The sequence below is a fragment of the Leopardus geoffroyi genome, chromosome D2 (assembly GCF_018350155.1).
Source record: "Leopardus geoffroyi isolate Oge1 chromosome D2, O.geoffroyi_Oge1_pat1.0, whole genome shotgun sequence".
In the NCBI taxonomy this organism is placed as follows: domain Eukaryota; kingdom Metazoa; phylum Chordata; class Mammalia; order Carnivora; family Felidae; genus Leopardus; species Leopardus geoffroyi.
In genome coordinates, this window is record NC_059334.1 from 54,232,553 (window position 1) to 54,251,916 (window position 19,364).

At 35.4% G+C, this 19,364-nt stretch overlaps 2 protein-coding genes across 6 annotated transcripts in view; one reads left to right on the forward strand and one right to left on the reverse strand.

Annotated features, from left to right (window-relative positions):
- PDE6C (phosphodiesterase 6C) overlaps positions 1–1,026 on the forward strand; it is a 45,539-nt gene extending 44,513 nt beyond the window's left edge. For both annotated transcript variants that reach the window (XM_045438249.1, XM_045438250.1), the window contains exon 22: positions 686–1,026. In XM_045438249.1, the coding sequence (XP_045294205.1) occupies positions 686–747 (62 nt within the window). In that variant the 3' untranslated portion in view covers positions 748–1,026. The remainder of the gene's footprint in view (positions 1–685) is intronic.
- A 3,695-nt stretch (positions 1,027–4,721) lies between these two features.
- Positions 4,722–19,364, reverse strand: part of LOC123576843 (protein FRA10AC1) — a 37,870-nt gene continuing 23,227 nt past the window's right edge. For 3 of the 4 annotated variants that reach the window (XM_045438254.1, XM_045438252.1, XM_045438251.1), the window contains exons 12-15: positions 17,763–17,881; positions 13,159–13,197; positions 7,083–7,161; positions 4,722–4,891 (exon numbers count right to left, since the gene is read on the reverse strand). In XM_045438254.1, coding sequence (XP_045294210.1) covers positions 4,849–4,891; positions 7,083–7,161; positions 13,159–13,197; positions 17,763–17,881 — 280 coding nt within the window. In that variant the 3' untranslated portion in view covers positions 4,722–4,848. Of the gene's footprint in view, positions 4,892–7,082; positions 7,162–13,158; positions 13,198–17,762; positions 17,882–17,956; positions 18,497–19,364 lie in introns of those variants that run through there. The other variant, XM_045438255.1, reaches the window with a different exon arrangement.

Here is a 19,364-nt window from a genome sequence, read left to right on the forward strand (position 1 = left end):
ACTGGAGTCTGGGGAACTGGTAAGACAGTTCTGCAGGAAAGTGTGGCCTTAAAGGCCTTGCTTGAGGATTTGTCCTCTACAGGAGCAAGGGGGAATCATTAAAAGGATTTAAATGGGAAAACAATTAAGATTTGATTTGCACTTCAAAAACATAACAGAAGTGGTAAATTTTACTATCCAAGTGAAAAGCAAAGGTATTTCCTAGTACAAGTAAATTGAATCCTTATCTCAATTTTATGATGAACAGGATATCAGGTTAAGTGTCTCCCGACATTTTCTTTTAGTATTCAGTATATTGGATATGGATCTATTATACTTTATTTGCATAAAAATTCCTTTTGAAAGTTTTTTCCTGCTACCCTGAGAAGTCTCTGTGACCCAAGAACATAATTTTGTACTCTCAGGCAACATTAGTACCTGGCACAAAGTAACAACTTAGACTCCCAGATTGTGCAGATCAGTGGTTTCCTTGAGGATCAGATGTTAATTGGTTAATCATTTATTAGATTCTCTTTTTCAAAAGGACCAACCCTGAACGTGATTTCAAGTTTTTAAATGATCAAACCACTGGTACTTGTTATAAGTTAAAACTATTAATTAGGCTATTAAGTTGGTCATGAGAGGATTAGAAGAAAAATACTCTGGGTCCACTGATTCCCAATACTACTGTTTTTCTTTTTGCTAGCCACAGAAGATTCAGGAGGTGGCAGTGATGACAAAAAGTCCAAAACATGTCTAATGTTGTAATATAATCCAACTGGTCTAAATTTCAAATATTGTTTCTACTTCTGAAGAAAAACAGAAAACATGCAAAAGAACTTCAGCGAATTTCATTCAGCAAACCACGAACTAAGAGAGTAAAAGGATCTTCAGATAAACTACCCTTGTGACCACCAAAAGAAAACCTATTGCTAGCATGAAACCCCGAGGGTAAAATAAAGTTCAACAGAAGTGGAAAATACAAGACGAAAACAAGTGCATTTTTGGTGCCAATTTGCTTTAAATTAAAAATATACAATCCTGAAACCAGTCACCAATTCTTTTTTTAAAGGTTCTTATTAATAGTATTCATTTGCTAGGGCTACCGTAACAAAATACCAGACTGAGTGGCTCGAACAGAAATTTCTCACAGTTCTGGAGGCTCCAAGTCCAAAACCAAGGTGTTGGCAGGATTGGTTTCTTGTGAGGCCTCTCCCCACTTGGCTTGTAGATGGTCATCTTCTCCCTGTATCCTCACAAAGTCTTCCATCTTGTGTGTCTGCGTCCTAATCTCCTTTTTGTAAGGACACAGTTGTATTGGATTAGGGCCCATTCATATGATCTCCATTTACCTTAATTACCTCTTTAAATACCCTGTCTCCAAATAGAATCACATTCTGAGGTACTGGGGGGGTTTGAATTTCAACATGAACTGGGGAGGGGGGGGGGAAGGGGACATAATTCAGCCCATAACATTAATAATTGTAATTCATACCTCAAATTCCTTCCTAAACTAAAAATCTCTCATCGTGTCTTAAGGTAAGAGTAAATACAGTATAGAATTTACAATGCTTGTAAATACTATTTAGAAAATAAAAGGACATCAAATGTTATTCTATCTGAAATGCTTATCATCTATTTCCACTACTTTTTATCCTTGACAATGGAAAGGTGAACATCACACCCACTTTTGGCAAATCTGTAACAGAGACAGTTATAACAGTCTGTGACAATCTTCAACAGAGATTATTTTTTAAAAAAATGATTACTATAGCTATGTACTAGGCATTCTAAATATTGGTTTCTCAAGAGAAACTAAGGACAATTTAAAAAATTTTAAGATTTAGAATTCTAGGATTGCTACTCTCACACTAAAATGTGAGGTCTGTGAGAGGAAAAGATTTTTGTCTATTTTTGTCTGTTTTGTTCCTAAGTCTATCCTGGCACCTAGAGTAGTGCCTGGTACAAGGTAGGTGCTCAGTAAATGAATAAATAATATTTTGAATAAATGTCATAACAAACAGGTATAAATGAGGAGTGCCCAAAAGTTAAAAAAATATATTTAGAGGGTAAAAAACTCATTGAATATATACACCCAAATGAGTGTTGTCTATTAAACTCATCACCTTGAGTAGGTAATACATGTATACCTGATTTCCATTACTTACAATAATTTTGAAAGTCCACTTTTATGATTATTTTAGAAACTGCCTAAAAAACTCTTCCTTTATGTAATTTTTGACAACAAAATATCAGCTCAAGCAACTTCCCCTCCTTATTCACTAGAAAGCAAACTGAGGAGCAAAGATGTGCCACCATTGAAGGTCTGCAAAAATAGGAACTTTGCTTAAGAGCTAGTAGAAGAAAGCATAACTTCATATCCCAAACCAGTGGTCCACTGAAAACTGACTGCACTATAGCCAAATGTGAGACAGGTCTGCTGGAGAATTAATCTTTAAACTCATCATCTTGAGGCCTTTTCAAAGACACCTTAAAAATATGACTTCCATTATGTATGAACAGATTAAGTATTGTGATTATATGTAATGATCTGAATTTATAAATGAACCTCATGTCCATAAACCACACTTGCAATACCAAATATATGGATCTATTTTTAAAAAGTCTTTAGTTTTTCTAGTCATTTAATTTTACAGGAATTTTATTTTCTGATGATCGCCAAACTATGAATATATTTTTATCATAAAAATGTTTTAGCTACATATTTCCTAATTTCAGTTTGCTGCTGAACATTTTAACACTTTTTCCTCAGGAATCAAGGTTCCTTTTTATTCACTGTAGGTAGTGAGATATTAAAAAAACACAGTTTCTTTAAGAGGGGGTATGAAAACAATGTTCAATATTAATAAACCAATACTGATTTACCGTTTTTTGATAGTTTAGAAATGACTGCATAATTATTTCGTAGATAGTTCCTTTGTAGCAATATCCAGCATAATACCTCACATATAGAAGTCTGACAAATACAATGAATAAGAACTGTTTAATAAAAGGAAAATCTCTGATGATAACCATTTAAAAATAAGGCACTAGGGACGCCTGGGCTGCTCAGACTGTTCAGCGTCCAACTTTGGCTCAGGCCATGATCTCATGGTTCGTGGGTTCGAGCCCCATGTTGGGCTCTGTGCTGACAGCTCAGGGCCTGGAGCCTGCTTCAGATTCTGTGCCCCCCCCCCCCCCCGCCCCTGGCCCCCCACCCTCCCTCACTCAAGCTCTCTCAAAAATGTTAAAAAAAAAAAAAAAAAAAAGATACTACTTATTCTGCAATTGAACACCAATCATTCCATGTTTAAATGTCATTTAAAATAGTATATCTTCAGGGCACCTGGGTGGCTCTAATTAAGCATCTGACTCTTGATCTCGCTCAGGTCATGATCTCAAGGTTCATGGGATTGAGCCCCAAGCTCCATGTCAGGCTGTGCTGATTGCGCAGAGCCTGCTTGGGATTCCTGTTCTTCCTCTCTCCCTGTCCCTCCCTGGTTCACGCTCTCTCTAAATAAATAAATAAACTTAAAAAAAAAAAAGTGTATCTTCAACAAAATAATTGACATGCTATTAGATCACTTTCTACAGGTCCTCTCTCTTCACCAAATCATGCATCTTCTCCTCTATCTTTTGGCTCTTGCTCTATAAAAATGGGTTAAAACCTTTTTTTAAAAAATATCAACACATCCATGTGAAAATTTGATGAAAACTATAGACCCTTTTCCCCCCAAAATACACACAATCACAGAAGTTTACACAGATTCTAGGAGTGCTTAGATCTCCTAAAGCACATCCAGTGACTGTGAGGGGTATGATCCTCAAATTAAGATTTACATTTTATAATATATCTTGGCATGGAAGTACACCCATATTTGCCTGACTATATCTGGGACAAGTTCTAGCACCTACTATTACTCAGCTCAATTATCTTACTGGAGAATTGCTCTGTTGGAGAGTCAACTTTTATTTATTTATTTAAAAAAAAATTTTTTTTTTTTAACGTTTATTTTTGAGACAGAGAGAGAGCATGAACGGGGGAGGGGCAGAGAGAGAGGGAGACACAGAATCGGAAACAGGCTCCAGGCTCTGAGCCATCTGCCCAGAGCCCGATTTGGGGCTCGAACTCACGGACCGCGAGATTGTGACCTGGCTGAAGTCGGACGCTTAACCGACTGCGCCACCCAGGCGCCCCGAGTCAACTTTTAACCTAATCTACTGGTTTGACTTCTGGGACCTCATTTGCCCCCCTCCCCCAATAGTATTAACTTACTTTATAATAAACTGCTCACACACTGGCAAGTCAACTTTGATTATAACAAACTCCCTTAAGTAGTATAGGGGAGAAGAAAGCAAGAGAAAGGTAAGCAAAAAAAAAAAAAAGGCAGCTAGAAACAGGTGGTGATGGGAAAGCAGGTGCTTAAAAAGAGGGTGCCAATGGATGAAAGGAAAGTAAATAAATAGAAGCTGGAGAGACATACTTACTCTATTTTATAATTTTTTGTGAGATACCAATAATTCTAATAATTTAAACTAACTGAGGCAAGGGAAGATAAATATGAATGAGTAAAACAACAAAAACTACAAATTACAGCAACAACAGACTCTCTGTACAGTGTACTAGCTTCATCCTTGAGGAGCTGTGGGCGGAGAGGCTGTATATAAGCAATTGAAAAGACACAGAAGGGAAAGGGAAACATGTCTCCAATGGAACTGAAAAACTTTCAAAGCAGCTGACATCCTGACAGTAGTTGGATTTTTATTTCCAAAGATAAACCACTCAAGCTGCAACCTGTAGATGACATTGTTGTGGAGGGTTTCAAAGTGCACTTTCACATTAAGGAACGTAGGCTTCTCTCTTCCATCTCACAGAAATAAATCTTGAAAATAGTCATCAAATTCCTCTTCTCTATTTAAAAGAAAAAGTATACATATTGATTAAAACCAACAGAAAAGAAATTATTAGGTGACACGTAATAGGAGATTAATGAAAATAAAATATTTTCAATGTAATTTGCTGATTCTTCTATATATCAGTGTATTTCATGATTCAGCCATCAAATAATTCTTAACTTTTTGAATAATCATAATTATACCCAGACTGATTAAATATAAAGTGTTTCATATGTAGCCACCTCCCCCTAAATGTATTTATTACCTAAGATTTTACTTTAAAGTGCATACTTTATAAAATGTTATTGATTCTCTTTACTTTTTGGTTGACTTTATAGTTTCTCTGTTCATTCTCATTTCAAATTATAGTCTGATCAAGAAATGAATGAAAAAGAAAACTATTTTCAGCAAAATACACGTCTTGCTCCTAGGAATGGGAAAAATCTGCTTAGGCTATAGGTTTTTATTGCTCTGAGAATAGTCAATATATATTTGTAGCTGTAAAAATCATGTCTAACACAAAGAATTGAAGTCTGAAAGGAGATATTAAATTGTTAAAATACTATGAAAACTGTCAAGTACAAAATTAATGTTTGGAACCAGAGTGATGAAGGAAAATGTACAGGTTTTCAAGTCAGATGGTATTTAAGTTCCAGTTCGGTCACTTACTAGCTAGTAACAGCAGGTTACTTAACTTCTCTGGGCTCAGTCTCCTTATCTGTGCAATAGAGGATATTATATTTCCTCACAGAGGTGCTATGAGGATTAAATGTATACACATCTGCTTTTTTCTTTCTGAGACAGGCAATCAAACTGGAAAGTCACCAGTCTACCAGTCTCTTCAGAAAAGTTCTTCTATATCAGGGATTCACAATGGGCCTTCATCATTTGATTTTAAATACTTGTGAATGCAAAAAGCTATTACACCATGTTCAAATTAATAAAAAAAAAAAAAAACAACAGAATCAGCTAAAGTTGATTTAAGAATTATCTGCAATTTGGCACTCCCCATTGCTGTTGTCCCTTTTTCCCCAGCATGACAGCAAAATGCAGTAAAAATTTACAAACTGTAGTCAAAACTTAAATATGGGAAATTAGCTGAATCTCTGTTAGACTTAGATGTTGAGTACTTGATCAATGTCAAGTATTTATGAGGTCACAAAGAGTTCTGGATTATGAAAGCCTTCTTAGGATTTACTCAAGGATCTTCATTGCCTAAAAAGGTGAGCTGATCCTAAGACCTAGTCTAATCACTTTCAGCTATAAAGCTCTTCAAAGGGAAGTTACACGGTTGAAAGTTTAGTCAACAGTTTGACTAGGATAGCAATATTTTATTTATAGCAATAACTTTTACATGTAGGAATTGTTTATTTGGCTGGAAAAAAAAGTTAAGGTCACAGAATAAAAGTAATCTTATTTAACAAAAACTCTTTCCAATACACTTGAATTCTATTACACTGGGAACATATCATAATTGGCAAGATGTTTTGTAATCAGCTTAAATTAATGAATAATGATTGGTTCATTGTTTTTCCATTATGAACCAACATGCCTAAAGACTAACAAAATGGGATTAAAATTTATTGAGCGCTTAGATTTGTAGGTATGGCACAAAGTGCTTTACATTCTTTATTTCATTAAATCTTGACAATAAATTCTATGCAGTAGGTATTATTTTACCCTCTTTTAGGAGAGAAAGCTCTAGTGCTGAACTTCCCAGTATATGACAAGAGCTGATAACATCCCAGCCCATACCCAGATAGCTCTTCCAACCCAAAGCAGATAACAACGTACACACTGAATTATCTGTCTTTGGGCGCTAAGGCGGCTGTTGGAAATTTACCCATCCGTATCTTCAAGGAGCTCCCCTGTACAGGTTTATGATAATCAGAATATCATGAATAGGCTGCTCTGGAACTAGTAAACAACCCTTCTCTGATGGATTCTAAGCAAAGACCAGAGGGCCATCTGTCAAGGTGAGCTGAAGAAAAATTTACTGACAGAGAGGAAGCTGGACGAGTTAGCTGTCTATGGCCATAAGCAATGACTAGAATTAAACTCTGATCTTACCAGACTAGAGAGTCCTTGGAATTAAACAGACATTCATGATGCTGAGCTTTTTCATTAATTGTTATCAAGAACGACTGTGGCTGCAGCTTCCTAACTGATGTAAAGGGTATGCATTATCTGTTAATATCAGGACTCACTGTGATTTTTCATCTGTCTCTGGTAGGGGGCCCTTCCAAAGTTCAGATTCTGAAGTACCTTCATCTTCATCAGAATTTCCTGTTCATTTAAAAGAGATTTTTAAAATGTGTTTTATTTAAAACATGTTTTGAACTACCCACCAATGCAATTAATTAACTTCAGAGTTAACTGCAATTTAGCTTCAACGTTTGTGGCTCTGAATATGTAATTCACTCTTCCAGACCAATAACATTCTTTTTAAAAATAAATAAATAAATAAGCTGAGATATACCAGAGTCTCAGCAAAAAGACCAAGGAAAGTCTCAAGGGAAATTTCCCTAAGTGACACTGAGTTAAAGTAGTGATTCCAATATTAACTCTTATAAAGGAATGATCTCTTGAAATATAATTGTCTTCGCTTTAGTTTCTTCTTTCTATCAGCATACAAAGGACACGCAGGTTAAGAATTTTGTAGAGAGTTTATTTACATTAGGATCATGACCTGAAGAATTGAACTAGTGTGTAGGACAAGTTAGTTAAATTATGAAAAAAATATTGTCAGACACTTTTAAAAATTAATGCTGATTAAATTAATTAGAAGAAGCTGTTTCAAAGAAACAAGCATACTAATACATTGCTGGAGTAAAATTTCTATAAACCTTTTTCTTGAGGAAAATCTAGCAATATAGATCAGTTTAAAATGTACATACACTTTGACCAGCAATGCTGCTTTTAAGAATTTAACTATTTACTTAGAATAAATAAGCACCTGAGATACATGTACAAAGATGTTCATTATAACAACAACAAAAGAAAACAACCTATATCCTCACCAGTTAGGGATTAAGGATTGGTTAAATTAATACTATACAACTTTAAAAAAAAACCTTAGCATATCTATATGTATGACCATGGAAAAACATCTGTGCTATATCAAGTTTCTTAAAAGTTACAGAAAGCATGCATGGTATAATCCAATTTGTAGTTACATATACTGTAAGTTTGTAAGATCCAATCAAACTTAACAGTCATTACATTACTTGTGGGCCTGGGATACTTTCTACTTCAAGCATTTCCAAATATTTTATATTAAAAAAATTTTTTTTTAAATGTTTATTTATTTTTGAGGGAGACAGAATGTCAGAGCATGAACAGGGCAGGGGCAGAGAGAGAGGGAGACACAGAATCAGAAGCAGGCTCCAGGCTCCAAGCTGTCAGCACAGAGCCCGATGCAGGGCTTGAACCCACGAGCTGTGAGATCAAGACCCGAGCTGGAGTCGGACGCTTAACCGACTGAGCCACCCAGGTGCTCCCCAAATATTTTATATTTTAAACAGTGATCATGTATTGCCTTAAAAATCAATCAAAACAATGAATATACTCTATTTTTAAAATATAACAAAATAGACATGTTTCTTGTAAATCCCCCTATATTGGTGAACTAAAAATTATCAAATACTGAAAAATACAATAAAAGTATATGTCGTAAAGTAATTTTAATAGCAAATAGTTCCTCTCCAATAAGTTGGTCTTAAAATGAACTGAAACAAATTTGGCCTGTCAATACAGAATGTCCCTTAGTTAACACACAAAAATAAAACAGCATTGATCTGCCACAGTGGTTTTAGCCTTTAACTGCTGGACTTTGATCCATGAATCAATATGTATATCTGAACTTCGGTTCTAACTGAAATCTATCCTGGCACAAATTCTGACAAAAATGGTAAAAAAAAAAAAGGGGGGGGGGAAGGGGTTGTACTTTTAATGATCTACATACAAAGACAATAAAAGATGACAAAATTATAAAGCCTTGGGAACAAGATTCCCACTCAATTACAACCAGCATTGAAACTGCCAGTGTCCCAAACCAAATATGAGAGAAAAGAGAATAAAAGTCTTCTACTCTTATTTTTCATTTTTATGAAAACTCACTAACATGAGATAAAGCACAGAAAAACCAGTCAGGCCTAACAGTTAACACTACAGTGTTACCCTGTTAATGTTGTCAGAGAACAAAACCTACAAGGACTTTGAAAATGGGCAGCTAATTTCCCTGTCAAGAGTACTTCCCATAGGCCAGCTTTCCTATACCAGTTTTATGATACCTACCAGACAATCCAGTTTTTTGCTAAAAGCGCAAATCAGTTTAGAGTATTATAAAATAACTTTCTTTGAAAGATCACAAGCTAAAAAAGTGACCAAATATTATTAGAGAATCAAATCCAGAAGACTGGACCATATGACCTTTAAGTGCAACCCTGTGAATCTATAATATTCTAGTTCCCTGAGAGTGGCAGTAACTAGAAACCATTCCTATGGTAACTGATACAGCCTGCCCGAGGTGGGAGGGGCACTGCTAAGGAAATAACAAGAGAACAGGCAATACAAAATGGTACTCTTGTATCAGTGTCAAATCTACGCAGCCGTTATTACCAAGTGAGGATCAAAATATAAATCACTGACTCTCTGTATGGGATCTTAGAGGTCTTTAATCTAGGTGTTATCCAATGATCCAATCTCTTATTGCAGTATCTCCCCAAACAAGTGGCTGTCCAAGCTATGCTTAAACACCTCACTACTTCCTGAAGCAGCCCATTTCCCCATTGCTTTCTTCAGATATTTCTAACTGAGAAGTTTTTCCTTAAATTAAGGCAAAAATCTGTCTCTGGGCAATTTTTATCCATAGACTCTAGTTCTGCCAAATACTCACCAAAAATAAGTCTACACAAAAGCAGTTTTACAAACATCTACAGTTTCCATGTCTAACTCCTTAACCCTTCTCTCCCAACCCTTCACTTTTCTCCAAACTAAACATGTATAGTTCCTTCAACCTTCTTCCTATGACAATTTCAAGTTCTCTCAATGCGAAAATCTCTTGGTTTTCAATGTTCCTTTTAGAATGTGGTACAAACTGCATACAATTTTCCCTATATGTCTGAATAATGAAAACAGAGCTGTCATCTTGGTTCTTCTAGATATTATGATAACTAAATAACTTGGGCTTACTGAAGAAGTGGCAAGTCTCCACTTATGATAACATAATGGATAGGTCAAACTTTTATAGACTTAACTTTTGATTCGATCAATTCTAGAGAACAAAACACAGAATCTGTTTAATGTCTGATTTTCTTTCTTTTCCTGAACAACAATAATAGCTATAGGTTATCAAGAAGTTAACTTTGTGTCGGACACATGCTTTTTACATGTATATTGTCTCATTTGGCTCTGATAATAAAAAAACAAAGTTAAGTTTCTTTATATCCATTTTACAGATAGAACTGAGACACAGATCAAATCATTTAATATAGATTTGTGGAATGTATCTGCCAAAATTGGGGTATAAAGAGTGGACTTACATTTGATTCACTGATGAATAGTTATTGATGATACAGCTAAAAGGGCGTAGACTTTGTAGAGTTATAAGTCTGGGTTTAATCCCAGATCTGCTATTAAACAACAACTAGATCTTAGACAATTTATGTAAAATCTCTGGGTCTTGGTTCTTCTGTCTGCAAAATGGGCTATTATATGCCCATTATTAAGATTAAATGAGGTAACACAACTAAACCACCTGCCATTGTGGCTGACAGAATAAATAATCAACAAATGCAAGTTAAAATTCTTTTTCCCCACAGAAATTGGGTTTTTCTTCATGGATTTGGTTTTAATAATCCATATATTAAATAGCAGTAAAAGTAACTAAACATTATCCAAGTGAAAATGAAAGATAGTGTGTGTGTGTATATATACATATGTGTGTGTGTATGTATAAATCTATATATATCTATATATATAGAGATATATATATGTCCCATATATCTATATATCTCTATATATAGACATATACATGTATATGTATATATAAATATAGATATAGATATATAGATATATAGATATATAAATATATAGATATATAGATATAGATATATACACACTACTTCCACCCCAGATAGCAGAAGTCTTTCAGTATCAAGCCTGGCTACGTTCTAGAAACTGTTACTATACTTTACCTAATTTAGGAAAAGGGGCTACACATCAATGAGGATTTACGTGGGGAGAAACAAATATCAGTGCTTTAGGACACTTCAAATATGCTGAAAACAAAACAGGTATCAGCAAAATAATTTATAAGATGTATGTTGTATTCCTAAACTAGAGGAATGCCTCCACTGACACTTCCCTCTCCATTAAATGTTTAAACAGTAAATATCTTAAAACTCCTCTATTTTTCCCAGTGCAAAATTTCTGATTACTGACCACTTAAAAATTCTCCTTCAGAATTATATTAAGGGGTGCCTGGGTGGCTCAACCTGCCAAGACTCAAGCATCTGAGTCTTGATTTCTGCTCAGGTCATCATCTCACAGTTTGTGAGTTTGAGCCCCGTGTCAGGTTCTGCACTGAGAGCATGGAGCCCCACCTGGAATTCTCTCTCTCCCTCTCTGCCCCTCTGCTGCTCACTCCCTCTCTCTCAAAAATAAAGAAATCAACTTAAAAAAAAAAAAAAGAATTAAAATACTAGTAATATTTCTATTTGAAAGGCGGGATTTGGAGTAATTACTTTTACTGATTTTGTCACAGTAATATGTATTACTTTAAATCAGAAAAAACTTAACTCTTAAGTTTATAAATTTCTAAGCCTACAAGTCTCAAATTTCTGAATTTCTATAAAATAGGCCTAAATGAATTAGATATGCTATTGAACTACACTAACCCTACTGCAATGTCTTTTAAGAAATTTGAGGGGCGCCTGGGTGGCGCAGTTGGTTAAGCGTCCGACTTCACCCAGGTCACGATCTCGCGGTCCGGGAGTTCGAGCCCCGCCTCAGGCTCTGGGCTGATGGCTCGGAGCCTGGAGCCTGTTTCCGATTCTGTGTCTCCCTCTCTCTCTGCCCCTCCCCCGTTCATGCTCTGTCTCTCTCTGTCCCAAAAATAAATTTAAAAAGTTGAAAAAAAAAGAAATTTGACACTGTATTACTACTGAGATGCAAGGCTACTGTTTGTTACATCACAGATGGACTCCCCTTTTATGAATCTACAGGAGAGTCTACTCACTCTCAGAACTCAGCCTAGAAAAAGATGAACACACTGTGTGTGATTATATGGGTACAATTAATCATTCTACTGGTGGCTTCCTTATTTGGATTGGTTGTATGGAAGAAGAGTGACAAATGTGTGATCTACCTTTGCAATTATGCAGGGCTTTTTGGTAAACGTTTGTCTAGCTTTATTTTGCTATTCTATCTTATTTTTCCATTATTCTGATTTCACTTTTAAAAATCTTATTTTATTGTATATATATCTGTAAGTCATTTGAATGTTTTTTGGAATGTTGCGGGGAAAGAACAATAAAATTTGTGGCAAATATTCAATGAAATCCAATCTGGTTTGATACAATTTGGTGAAAACCACTGTACTTACTAAAAAACGAATCAGTAGTGACCAGCTGCCAAATTCTACTTTCCATACACAAACCACACATTTCACTTGATCAGTCAAAACCACAAGATAACGGAGATAATTCAGTCTCGTACAATATAAGTGACATTTTTTTTTTAATGTTTGTTTATTTTTGAGAGAGACAGCATGAGAGGGAAAGGGGCAGAAAGAGAGGGAGACACAGAACCCGAAGCAGGCTCCAGGTTCTGAGCTGTCAGCACAAAGCCTGATGCAGGGCTTAAATTCACGAACCGTGAGATCATGACCTGAGCCAAAGTGGAACGCTTAACTGACTGGGCCACCCAGGTGCCCCTATAAGTGACATTTCTTAAGTCTTAATCTACTTTCCCAATTCTTTTTCCATTCCAACCTCATCTGTTTCTCTTCCTTCATATTCCACGATGTGAAATCAAAGTGTGTATCCATTATATTTACTGAAAAAAATTTTATGCTCTTCCATTTTAAAATAAGAAACTTTAAAATGTTTAAAACTGGGGGAAAAATCATACACTTCTAGCACTTTTTCTATGATTTTTCTCACATAGTACAAAACCAAAAAATAATATACATATGAGCAAGTCACAACTGATGGGAAACTCAAACTGCAAATAACTTGAATCTATATATTTGTGTTAAATAAAGAAATGCTAAATACTTACTGTTCACAGAATTTTCTGATTTCTTTGAGGATGAATGCCCTGAAAAGAAAACAGCATTCTTTGTTAAAAATCATTCTGCAACAGTGTAACAGTTATATCTGTGACCAGAATTCTTCCCAAGAGCCTGGTTTACTTTAAACTCTTACAGAAAAGCACCTTACTGTCTTCTAATCTTTCATGTTTCTCAGACTTATCTCTCTAATTAAAATGTTAGAGTCTTTTAGGTAGAGGTATTTTATGCCTGAAATATACAGCACAAAGCTTAAACAAATAATAAACACCTTTAAAAAAAAAAAACAAAACATGAATTCATGTTGCAAAAAAAAAAAAAACCCTCGCAGATTAGCTGCAACATAATCATATTTTATCAAGAGATGTTCAACATTTGAAAGCAGTTTACAAATACTCATTTTTCACAATACTTTTTCATATACAGATGAGAATTCTTAGTAACTAAAATTCACACAAAATATTACTACATAAAACAAACATTTTCATTTCTACAATAGTCATCCAGTGAGGGAAACAGAAAGCAAAAAGTACTAAAAATCTACTAGCACAATTTTTAAAAATCATAACTCTATAGAATCTTTTGCAGTAAGACCAGAGGGGAAATAATTCTGAAGACTGATAAATCAGAAAATGACAGATAACAGATGGAGAGCAACAATCCCTCTAACCTCCTTGGATCAAAGATCTCATAAACCAAAGCTGATGCATAAATAGCCCCTTTCAGGCCCAATGAAGAGGGTGTCACAACCACAGGGTAAAGACTCCACAGGAAGCCAAGGCCTGGACTGTGGTAACCACTTTAGGTTATTGTTTCTTTTCTTTTCTTTTTTAGGTTATTGTTTCTTCACTCCTATTTCCTACTTATCAGAAAGCAAATAAAAACATAGCTAAGCTGGTGACAGATGAAATGATTCTTCTCTGTCATATGAGGAATACAGTACCAGGTTCCAAACGTCTATAGGTACAAAAAGAGGTTAGCTTACTTTGGAGGCCTAAGGACATTAACTGGAACCAAAGGTAAGAAATTGTAGGTTTGGGCTAAATTAGTTAAGGAGAAATCTGCTAACAATTACAACTAACTGAAATGTAAAAGAATATTTTGGGCAGTACTAAGTTCTTCCCTGAAGGTGTCAAAGTGAAAGCAGAACAAGTACCTGATATAGAGCAGTACATCTCAAACTCTATGGTGCCTATGAATCATCCCGGAACTTAAGTGTACTTGTAATTCAGGAGATCAGGAAGGGTCCGAGACTGTGCATTTCTAACATGCTCCCAAGAGATGACAATACCAAAGGACCATATTTTGACAAGAAAACCACAGAGTATCTTTTTGCTCATGATCCCAGGGCTGGGATCTCTGATGTTCCCTTCAATGTTGAGAACTGTTTCACCGATTCACTCACTCCCCTAACATTTATTGAACACCTAGTATATGGAGAAAGCACTGTGCTTAGAAATTGGATAAAGAATTAAATAAGTTACATGGCCCCTTCCTTAACAGAAAACACATTATTCCAAGGGTGATATGTATGTCCAAAGGAGAAGTGCATGGTGCTACTGAAATGTTTAATAGGGACCTAACCTTGCTTGGAGGAGTGGGGTGAAGGGTGCCAGGAAAGGCCTTCCCAAGAAAGTGAGCTTGGGGATTGACTGGTAGTGGGGGAGGGGTAATATCTTCAACTTTCTGCCAAGACACTCTACCTAAGTACCGTGTTCTGCTCAGACCTGCCAAAGCAGACTGGTCCTCAAAGTCAAGCTATGGATCTCTTTTAGATTTTTTTTCTCTATCCATTGACTCAACCATCTAGCTATTCAATTATCCATCCATCTATCCACTTACTTAACATTTTGTATGATAGTAATCTGACACTATGGGAATCAATGGGACCACAAAGGGAGAACATAGAGAAAGAAGAGAAATCATGTAAGAGCCCTAGGCAACCCCAACACCTAAGGGTATGACTGAGGAGGACCTATAATCAAGAGGTGGAGGAAAGGCCAGAAAGACAGGAAGAAAATCAAGAAAGTAGATTGTTTTGAAGAAGTTTTGTCAACAGTTCAAAATGAGGCTGAGATATTAAGCATTTATTATTATGCAAGTTTGGGCCAAATTAAGGTGGTCTGGCTATAAAGTATCACATAAAAATCAAGCTAGTTCCAGATGATCCCAGATACAAAGATATTACAGAGTTCCACATGGTTTTCCTAAGTTTGCTAAAATGCTGTCATTTTCTGCTCTATGCCACAGAAGTTGAAAAAAAGTAACTATATTTTATGCTATCAGGGCTCTGAATAAAGATTAAATACGAAACACATCTCTCAATTCTACTCTGCCTTGGTTCTCTGTCCCTGAAGTTGTCCCGAAACAAACTTCAAAGTCTTTCATTTTCTCATTCTTTCTTTCTTACACCTTACATGTGCTAGTGGGGTGCTGGGATACAGCAATGAACACAGCAGACAGAACCCTTGCCTTCCTGGGGCTTTTATATAACTGTCATATATGTAATGAGAAAAGTTCCAGGTCTATAATGTTGATGGTATTATATTTAGAAGTATTAATTTAAATTCATGGTTAGGGACGGAATCAGGAAAGGATCCCTAAGGAAGTGACATTTAAGCTTAGACCTGGAGGATGAGTTAGGATGGCATCTGGTGGTGGGGGGAGGGGTTAGAAAGAGAGGAAGCAGCATCTATGTAGCCTCTAAATGGAAAGAAGTTTGGCATTGTCTAGAAACTGAAAGGCTGTGAAAGTGGAGTATGAAAGTGAGGTGAAGCATGGTGAGAACCACAAGTTTTGTATGCTGGATCATATAAAGCCTCTGGGTTTTATGCAGGTTTTGATTATATCCTAAGAAAAATAGGAAATCACTGCTTTATGGAGAATGGATTAAGGGGAGGGCAGGAGGGATGGCAAGATAGTGGCAGAGCTAGTGAGGATAATACAGCAGTGGTCTAGAGGAGAAAACATGGTGGTGTGAACTAGAGTAGAGAGAACTTGAGAAATATACACTCTTGGGGTAAAACTGACAGGATCTGGTAACAAATTAAACATAAATAATGAGAAGAAAGAAGGCATCAAGGATAAGTTCCAGATAAGATACTAGTTTTTAGGCTGACAGAGATGTCATCTACTAAAGCATGGAACACTACAGGAAAAACATCTGTAAGGAAGATCACACGCATATCTATGTGTAATCCGAGCGTTCCAACCCCATACCTGATCCTGAGTATCCAGCTATCTGACTGTCTGCTTTGAATGTACTAAACAAGTTTTTACAAGGTAGGGGTTAGTTCTTCTTTAATTTGGAATACATAGAGATTAACATGGTATCATACTATGATGTGAATACAATATTATATACTATAATAATGAATTTAACAAAACTCTCAAGTATGATACATTAAATATTTTTAAAACAATTTTTTAAACACAAACAGGATTTTCACATTTATTAACATTTATTTTGGAGTTTGGAAATGACTGAGATAGACACAAAAAGGAATTCTGCTTCAAATACCATTTCTCAATAAACCCCAGAACAGTATTTTCTTCTCACCATCTATCAATTTCACCAACTCTGTAAGTTGGTGATACTATATGCTTGAATATGTTATGATTCACAAGAAAAAAAATACATGTAAGAATGAAACCTATTAATAATCTTCATAGCTGGAGCAAGGGAGCCCTCTCCTGTCCAAGTATTATGTTAACATTTGGCTGAATCTAATGTAATCTTCCATTAACCACGTAATTTAAGTTCAATTCACTCTAAGTTATAGCCAATTTACTCTATTATGGACTGAAAAATAAACTAGCAGTAACCTTCATAATAGCTAACTATGCACCAAGCACTGTGCTAACAGCTTATATGCGTTATCTCATTTGAACTTCTGAACAATCCTATAATCTAGGTACTACCATCATGACAATTTTACACATGAAGAAATTAAGGCTTAGAGAGCCTAAGGACTACTGAGGAAGAAGTAAGTGATTGATGGATTTGAATTTAACAATTATTTACTAAGTGTATGTGAACAGCACCATGCTAGGTTCTGAGGACACATATATATCAAGCTCTATGATTTCAAGAAGCTCATTAGCTAGTAAGAAAAATCACACAGGCCAAGGTAATTGAAATCACAGTGTTATAATTTTATACTGACTTATAGATTATGTACTGTTTTACAATGTTCAAAGTGCCTCTCACATTCTTATTTGATTCTCCACAATAAGCTCAAACAGCACAGAAGCCCATTATTCACATCGTCCCTACTTACATGAGGAAGTAAAACTCAAAAAGCTCAGGAACTTGCCCAAGGTAACAGGTGTCTAAGAGACAAAGTCAGGAAGGAGAATGCTATTTGCAACATTATTACTGTCTGCCCAAAATGAATTAAAACCATACTTGTTTTTGAAACTCCTGTAAATTACTATAAATTCCTATCTAAATTCCCCAACCAGTTTCCTTTCAATTACTATAAAACAGAAATCTAAATACATTCACCAATTAAATTCTACATTTGATACATATAGCAGATTACATTTCATGTTTAAAAATGTGAGTAGGTATTATATTTGAATTCCCTTTTACCTTTTGCTTTTTTCTGAGATGTCTCTTCTACAGAAGATGATCTGGATTTTTTATGTGATGACTCTTCATGATCTTTTTTGGATTTATCCTTTCTTTTTTTTGACTTGACTTCTTTTCTCCTTTATGTTGAACAATATAAAACTAAAGTTAACTTTTTCAACTGACCTTTATGAAAAATAAGAACCAATGAGCAAAACAGTCAAATCAGTTAAAGTACATATTTTTACAATGTAATTTACATAAGGAACCCTTAAATGAGTCTGTAAATATTTCAGGCTAGTATATTAATTGAGACAATTTTGAAGGAAGCCTAAAACTCTAAGACAAATTATTTTTTGTAAGTTCTGTATACAAACCTTAGTAAATATAAATCATAGTTTCCTCATTTCCTACTTGTTTTCTATCATGTAGCCATTTTTTAAATTACAAAAACAAATGTCATTTCCCTCCACATAATTCCTATCTACCTATACTTTGAAAAAACACACAAAACAAGAAGAAACACTCTAACAGTTCCAAATCATCTGTAAATAGAAAATTCTTCTGCTAAGAGAAAAGGAATACAGTAAAGGCATAAAGGAATGAGGATGGAGGGGCTTACTTTAACTCAAATGTCTACTTTAGACCATTTGTCCTTTTACTGCTGTAGCTTTATCTCTTCTAGGCCATGTTTACAAGGCTGTTGGTACCATGGCTGGCAAGCAATTGATTTTAACTGGTTAAGAAAGGAAATACTAGATAGGAAAAGGTGATAATGCTGAAATTAGGACCGAGAAGGAGAATGAAGAGACAACAGGGGATTAGTTTCAAGAAATTTACTTATCAGACCTTCCAAATTAAGGTACTTATACCAAATGCTATAATACTTTTTAAGGCAATCATCACTTTCTGCCTTTCATAAGAATCATTTCAATTTTGAAATGAAGCTCGAAAGTCAAGGTAAAAAAAACCCTCTGGTATCACTGATGGAGAGGGGAAATAAAGGTTAGGCTATTCAAGTAATCTAAGAAATTCTACTAATTTCAATAATTTAAAAATTATTATTTAATATTTATTTTTAACAACTAAAATACTAGATACAGCACATTCATAGCATAGCTGATTTAAAAATTAATCTACTGGGGCACCTGGATGGATCATTCGGTTAAGCGTCCAACTTTAGCCCAGGTCGTGATCTCATGGTTCGTGGGTTTGAGCCCCGCATTGGGCTCTGTGCTGACAGCTCAGAGCCTGGAGCCTGCTTTGGATTCTGTGTCTCCCTCTCTCTCTGACCCTCCCCTGCTCGTGCTCTGTCTCTCAAAAATAAATCAACGTCAAAAAATTTTTTTAATATACTGACATATATATTTTATAAAGTTGCAGAATCTCATTGTTAAACTTTTAACTTATTCAGGGCCTTATTCAGGCCCTGAAATGTGATCATCACAATAATGGCAGGTCACCAATTTTGTCTGAACATCCTCAATATCAGGGACCCCTCTATGCTTGACCTATCATATGCCAGGCACCATGTCAAGCACTTTACATGCACTTTCACTAGTGTATCCTTAGCATCCTCATTTTTAGAGTTGATAAAATTGAGTCTTACAGAGGTTAGGTACC